This window comes from Coregonus clupeaformis, chromosome 35 (assembly GCF_020615455.1).
Source record: "Coregonus clupeaformis isolate EN_2021a chromosome 35, ASM2061545v1, whole genome shotgun sequence".
NCBI classification, from domain to species: domain Eukaryota; kingdom Metazoa; phylum Chordata; class Actinopteri; order Salmoniformes; family Salmonidae; genus Coregonus; species Coregonus clupeaformis.
In genome coordinates this window covers 34,121,493-34,128,246 of record NC_059226.1, presented here as the reverse complement: position 1 = coordinate 34,128,246, position 6,754 = coordinate 34,121,493, and the positions used below count along the sequence as shown (strand labels likewise).

Genomic DNA, 6,754 nt, shown 5'->3' with positions numbered 1-6,754 from the left:
CACTAGGCATCAAAGAGAAGAACACGGAACAAAACGGGCAGGGACTACCTGAACTAGTCCAATAAGAAACTAGCATGTCTTGCAAAATGTTTCGCTACAGTTTGCACTAATGAATATGACCCAGTGTCTGGATGTCTACAATGGCTAATTGATCACTATCAGTGTGCTCATGAAACTGATCTGTAAAACTCACCGCAGTGTCTCCAGTTTATAGAGGGGATCCTCTCGTACAGAAGAGAGCAGCTTTACTCCAGAGTCTACTGGAGTATTTCCTCTCAGGTCCAGCTCCTTCAGGTGGGAGGGGTTTGACCTCAGAGCTGAAGCAAAAGAAGCACAGCCTTCCTCTGTGATGTTGCAGCCTGCCAGCCTGCGGAAAGTGAGGGAGAAAACAATATCAAATATTTCAGACAATGATACAAACAATGATAAAAACGGACAAATTGTCTACAATTATGGTACAATCAGAGACCAAGGATGGAATTCAATCCAAGTTATAGAGCAGCGCACTGGAAAGCCGACAATGCTGACAACATTTTCCCAATGTATGTGGAAATCACATTCAATCTAAATGTAGCGCATCTCAACTCAAACATAAATTACCTTTGAAAGTAGCATTGTCAGCTGTCCAGTGCACTGCCTTGGATTAAATGTCACGACAGGCCTGATGGAAACAGCAATTTTGTCAGTTACAATTCCAAATGTCAACAAAACAAAATATGCTAGACAAGGTGGGATCTTTTTGTGTCTGTAAAATGCATTATGCAAGAAATGGCGGTGGAAACGCGTTTATCAGCAAATATTATTATAATAACCACATATCGAAGTACATTTGGACTCACATTTTGTGTGTCCTCCCACTACAACTCGGAAAGCATGCAGTTTATTTGAGCTTCACACACCTCAGTTTCTCCAGTTTACAGTGATGATGCAGCTAAGTAATCCACATAAATCCATAACTACATTTACAACATGAAGAATGTACATCTTTATATTTACAACATCCACTTTCCTTTGCAGTGGAGAGTCACAAAGTCACTCACTTCAATGTCTCCAGTTTACAGTGTGGATCCTCCAGTCCAGTAGAGAGCAGCTTCACTCCTGAATCCTGGAGTTTATTGCCACTCATGTCCAGCACTATCAAACAGCATGAGTTTGATTTGAGAACAGAAGCCAGTGCCTCACAGTATTTCTTGGTGAGTTTACATTCGTTCAGCCTGTGGAAAGAAAAGTTGCATCTCAAAATACCCAGGTGCCCACAAATAAACCCCCCCCCTTTGGACTTGGGTTGTTAGCCTAACTAGTAATTCAATCTGATGTTCATTATTATGTTACATTAGCATGCTGTCTGGAATGTAATTTGACTAAGCACTTACAGGGCTGTTCTAGAGGATCTGACAACTGGGAGAAGTTTGAGAAGAGCCGCATCTGATCTGATGTATTTCTTCAGGTCAAACACATCCAGCTTCTCTGAGGTCAGCAACATGAAGACCAGAGCTGACCACTGTCCAGATGAGAGTTTAGATTTTGAGAGACTTCCTGAGCTCAGGTAGCTTTGGATTTCCTCCACTAGAGAATGGTCATTCATCTCATTCAGACAGTGGAACAGATTGATGCACCTCTCCAGACGGAGGTTCTTCCTGATTTTCTCCTTGATGTACTTGACTGTTTCCTTGTTGCTCTGTGAGCCGCTTCCTGTCTTTGTCAGTAGGCCTTGTATGAGATGCTGATTGGACTCATTTGAAATGCCTAGAAGGAAGCGGAGGAAAAGGTCCAGAAGGCCATTTCCAAACTGCAAGGCCTTGTTCACTGCATCTTCATATAGACTGTTTATGTTGCGGAGGGATTTTTCTTTAGCCATCAGATTGTTGTTGTCGTTAGTGAACATGAGGAACACATATGGTGCAGCCAGAAACTCCTGGATACTCAGATGTACAAAGCAGTACACCTTTATCTGGTTAAGCCCAGACTCTTCTCTGAAGATCTGAGTGCACACTCCTGAGTACACTGATGCATCCTTGATATCAATGCCACACTCTCTCAGGTCTTCCTCATAGAATATCAGATGGCCTTTTTCTAGCTGTTGAAAAGCCAGTTTTCCCAGTGCCAGAATCATCTCTTTATCCCAGTGAGAATCGTTGGCATGCTCTACAGCAGGGGTGTCAAACTCATTTTAGCTCAGGGGCCACATGGAGGAAAATCTATTCCCAAGTGGGCCGGACCGGAAAAATCATGGTATATATAACTTAAAAACAACAACTTCAGATTGTTTTCTTTGTTTTAATACGATCAACATACAACATAAAGCTGGAGCCTGAGGACAGTGTGTCCAAAATAGTACAAGCACAACATCACTATTAATCATAAAACACATCAAGTTTATTTGAAAATTCTAAAGAAAAAGAACACACAAACACACAATGCCTCAGTGATTAACAGAACTGTTTCACAGATCACAGAACTATATCAGGTGTCATTTCTCAGGCAGAAATGTAGATACAAATAATGAAATCCTGTTCCCCAAACAAGTGCAAGAACCACAGAGTCAAGAATAGGTTAAATATACAAATAAAATAAAATCAATTAAAAACAATAGCACATCAACATAAAAACATATAAACATAAAGCTGGAGCCTGAGGACAGTGTCCAAAAGCACAACATCACTATTAATCATAAAACACCTCAAGTTATTTGAAAGTTCTGAGGACAAAGAACACACAAACACACAATGCCTCAGTGATTAACAGAACTGTTTCACAGATCACAGAACTATATCAGGGTGTCATTTCTCAGGCAGAAATGTAGATAAAAATAATGAAATCCTGTTCCCCAAACAAGTGCAAGAACCACAGAGTCAAGAATAGGTTAAATATACAAATAAAATAAAATCAATTAAAAACAATAGCACATCAACATAAAAACATATAAACATAAAGCTGGAGCCTGAGGAAAGTGTCCAAAAGCACAACATCACTATTAATCATAAAACACCTCAAGTTATTTGAAAGTTCTGAGGACAAAGAACACACAAACACACAATGCCTCAGTGATTCACAGAAGTATATCACAGAACTATATCAGGGTGTCATTTCTCAGGCAGAAATGTAGACTAAAATAATGAAATCCTGTTCCCCAAACAATTGCAAGAACCACAGAGTCAAGAATAGGTTAAATATACAAATAAAATCAATTAAAAACAATAGCACATCAACATAAAAACATAAACATAAATCTGAAAGCGTTGCTCAAACTTCCGTAACAGTCCCGTTATTTTATCTTTGAACCGCTTCATGTCTGCCACATGTTGGGTCGCGCACACATTTTTCAGACAGGGGAAGTGAGCTGCATCACCACCGGCAAGTTGCGTCTCCCACAATGACAGCTTCAACTTGAAAGAACGTATGCTGTCATAATACTGCGTGACAACTTTGTTGCGCCCTTGCAGCTGTTTGTTCAAGTTATTCAGGTGCTCTGTAACATCCACCATAAATGCAAGGTCCTGCATCCATTCTGCGGAATGAAATTCTAACACTGGTTTGCCCTTTTCTTCCATGAACTGTTCAATTTCTTCTCGTAAATCAAAGAAACGCCTCAGCACAGCACCTCGGCTTAACCATCTTACCTCAGTGTGGTATGGCAGACCATAGATGTGGTCTTTCTCTCTGAGAAGGCTGTCAAACTGACGGTGATTCAGGCTTCTGGATCGGATGAAATTAACAGTTTGGATGACCACCTTCATGACGTTATCCATCTTTAATGACTTGCAACACAAAGCCTCCTGGTGCAAAATACAGTGAAAAGTCAAAAATCACGTCCTCCATTTGCAGATTGCACTTTCTCTCTGAACTTTGTCACAACGCCTGCTTTTTTCCCGATCATTGAGGGCGCACCATCTGTAGCCAGGCTGACAGCGCGGGACCAGTCCACTCCGACCCTGTCCAGCGCGCCGACGAGTGCGGTAAAAATATCAGCTGCTGTCGTTGTATCTGTCACCGGCACCAACTCCACGAACTCCTCGGTGACGGTCAATGTGTCATCAACTCCGCGGATGAAAATGGCCAGTTGTGCAACATCTATAATGTCCGTGCTTTCATCAATTGCAACCAAAACGCAATAAATGACTTTACTTTTTGCTTCAACTGGCTGTCCAAATCCACTGAAAGATCGGAAATCCTGTCTGCAACTGTGTTTCTTGTCAGGCTGATATTTGCAAAAGCCTGCCGCTTTTCAGGGCACACAATCTCCGCTGCCTTCATCATGCATGTTTTTACAAATTCACCCTCACTAAATGGTTTTGAAGCCACTGCGATTTCATTAGCAATGAGGTAGCTAGCTTTCACTGCAGCGTCACTGATGTCTCGGCTGTGAGTAAACACAGACTGCTGTTTCTTCAGACCCGCCAACAGTTCATTCACCTTCTCTCATCTCCGCTGTCCTTGAAAGTTGTCATATTTGTCGGCATGAAGACTCACATAGTGGCGGCGAAGGTTATATTCTTTCAGCACTGCAACATGCTCTGAACACACCAAACATACAGCTTTCCCATTCAATTCCGTGAATAAATAGGATGACCATTTTTCTTGGAACACTCTGCACTCTGCGTCTACTTTTCTCTTTTTGACAGAGACATATTGGGGCAATGAGGGTGCCAAAGCACATAATGTTAAAAGTAGAAGCCGTAATAAATATCGCGGGCAAAACAAAGTAGCTCATTGGCTGCACGTGCTTGACCTACTTGCTCTGCCCCGGTATAAACAGTTTGCTTGCTTAACACAATTGCTATTGCGCCATCCAGTGGACGCAATTGGAACAGCAGTTTATTTTATTGAAAAATTGCAGCGCATTTTTATACTTTTTTTTTTTTCTAAATCATCTCGCGGGCCGGATTAAACCCGTTTGCGGGCCTTATCCGGCCCGCGGGCCGTACGTTTGACACCCCTGCTCTACAGGATACTTCTGACTCCTCAATTTTGACTGGAAGATCATGAGGTGAGCGTACATTTGAGTCAGATTCTTGGGGATCTCTCGACTCTCTGCTTCAACCAATAGTCTCTCTAGTACAGTGGCTGAAATCCAACAGAACACTGGAATGTGGCACATGATGTTGGGGCTCCTTGATGTCTTTATGTGTGAGATGATTCTGCTGGCCAGCTCCTCCTCACCGATTCTCTTCCTGATGTACTCCTCCTTCTGTGGGTCATTGAACCCTCGTACCGCTGTCACCTGGTCAACCCACTCAGATGTGATCTGATTGGCTGCTGCAGGTCAGGTGGTTATCCAAATGTGAGCAGAGTCCGTTTGATGAGGTTTGTCAGCAGAACATCCACTGAAGTTGACTCTGTGACATCACAGCAGATCTTATTATTCTGGAAGTTCAGAGGAAGGCGACATTCATCCAGACCATCAAAAACATTTTCGTTTTCTGAGATTTCTGATTCTTTTGTTTCTAAAAAGGAGTGATGAAGTAGTTTTATCAGACTTTGATTTGTATCTCTCATCAAGTTCAGATCCCGAAAAGGAAGTGGAAAGATGATCTGGATGTCTTCATTTGCTTTTCCTTCAGCCCAGTCCAACATGAACTTCAGCACAGACACTGTTTTCCCGATGCCAGCAACTCCTTTTGTCAGCACTGTTCTGATAGGCTTGTCTTGTCCAGGTAGAGGTTTGAAGATGTCATTGAGTTGGATTGATGTCTCTTGTTGTACTTGACAACTGCATGCTGTCTCAATCTGTCTCACCTCATGTTCATAATTGACCTCTCCACTTTCACCTTGTATGATGCAGAGCTCTGTGTAGATGTTGTTAAGAGGTGTCGTTTTTCCTTGATCTTCAATGCCCTCAAATAAAGAATATGTCCTATTCTTCAGGTAGGATTTCATTTTATCCTGGACTTCGGTCTTAGTGGAAACAGTTTGGTACCTATATGTGGAAAATAAAGATATTCCTTGTTAAATTGAATTACATTTATTTGGGTACAAAAACATCAATATGGATGTGATCAATGATGAAACAGTACAGAGTTTGATATCCTAGAGTTAGCTAGGCTAAGTGAAGATTAAGCCACAGCATGTGGTGCTTTTCCTGGGAGACAATGCACTCTGTATCTCCTGATAGTTACACTAAACCTTGGGTACAGTCTCACTATTACAGTCATCATACTACTTTATTTACATTTCTAGTATAATGTCAGACTGAATGATGTTGTCCTGTAGACAATTCAAATCCTATAACAAGCAAAATTAGGCATCCTGAATGATGAATTTGAGGCTACTGTATTATCTTGACATTTGCAGAGTAAAGATCCCAGATGTCATCAGACACACGGCTGGTGAATCAAACTAATAGAAAATAGGTAGGATGTAGTGCAAACTGCGATCACTCACACTTTGTCATCAGTAGAGCCTCTGGGTTGGTAATCCATTGACTGGTCATTCTCCTCAGAGATACTGCTGGGTAAAAATGAGCACAGAGAGCAATAACATCAGTCTTTATCTATACATAAGATGGTAAATAAAAGGAAATGCCATAAACAAACACCATGTTTATCAAATAAAATAACATTTTATTAGTCACATAGCAGATGTTATTGCTGGTGTAGTGAAATGCTTGTGTTTCAAGCTCCGACAGAGCAGTAATATCTAACACGTAATATCTAACAATTTCACAAAATATACCCAATACACACACATCTAAGTAAAGCAATGGAATTAAGAATATATGAATAAATATATGGACGAGCAATGTCAGAGCGGCATA

At 41.2% G+C, this 6,754-nt stretch overlaps 1 protein-coding gene and 1 long non-coding RNA gene across 2 annotated transcripts; both read right to left on the bottom strand.

Moving 5' to 3' along the window:
- Nucleotides 1–214: 214 nt before the first annotated feature.
- On the bottom strand, nucleotides 215–1,077 carry LOC123482647. The gene is made up of 3 exons (XR_006657817.1): nucleotides 1,041–1,077; nucleotides 601–661; nucleotides 215–367 (listed from the first exon to the last, which is right to left on the bottom strand). It is a non-coding gene; the product is annotated as an uncharacterized LOC123482647 (long non-coding RNA).
- Nucleotides 1,078–1,122: 45 nt separating this feature from the next.
- On the bottom strand, nucleotides 1,123–5,164 carry LOC123482575 (NLR family CARD domain-containing protein 3-like). The gene is made up of 4 exons (XM_045210715.1): nucleotides 4,938–5,164; nucleotides 1,374–2,138; nucleotides 1,178–1,214; nucleotides 1,123–1,134 (listed from the first exon to the last, which is right to left on the bottom strand). The coding sequence occupies exons 1-4, from the start codon at nucleotides 5,096–5,098 to the stop codon at nucleotides 1,123–1,125; spliced, it is 975 nt and encodes a 324-aa protein (XP_045066650.1). The 5' UTR covers nucleotides 5,099–5,164.
- Nucleotides 5,165–6,754: the final 1,590 nt, after the last annotated feature.

Excerpts from the sequence above, each read along its gene's own strand:
- LOC123482575 (XM_045210715.1), bottom strand. The coding sequence starts at position 5,098 with ATGTGCCACATTCCAGTGTTCTGTTGGATTTCAGCCACTGTACTAGAG. Across the intron at positions 2,139-4,937 it reads CAGAAGTATCCTGTAGAGCA|CAACGATTCTCACTGGGATA; the intron begins GGGGTGTCAAAC and ends TGTAGAGCATGC. Across the intron at positions 1,215-1,373 it reads AGATCCTCTAGAACAGCCCT|GCTGAACGAATGTAAACTCA; the intron begins GTAAGTGCTTAG and ends TTCTTTCCACAG.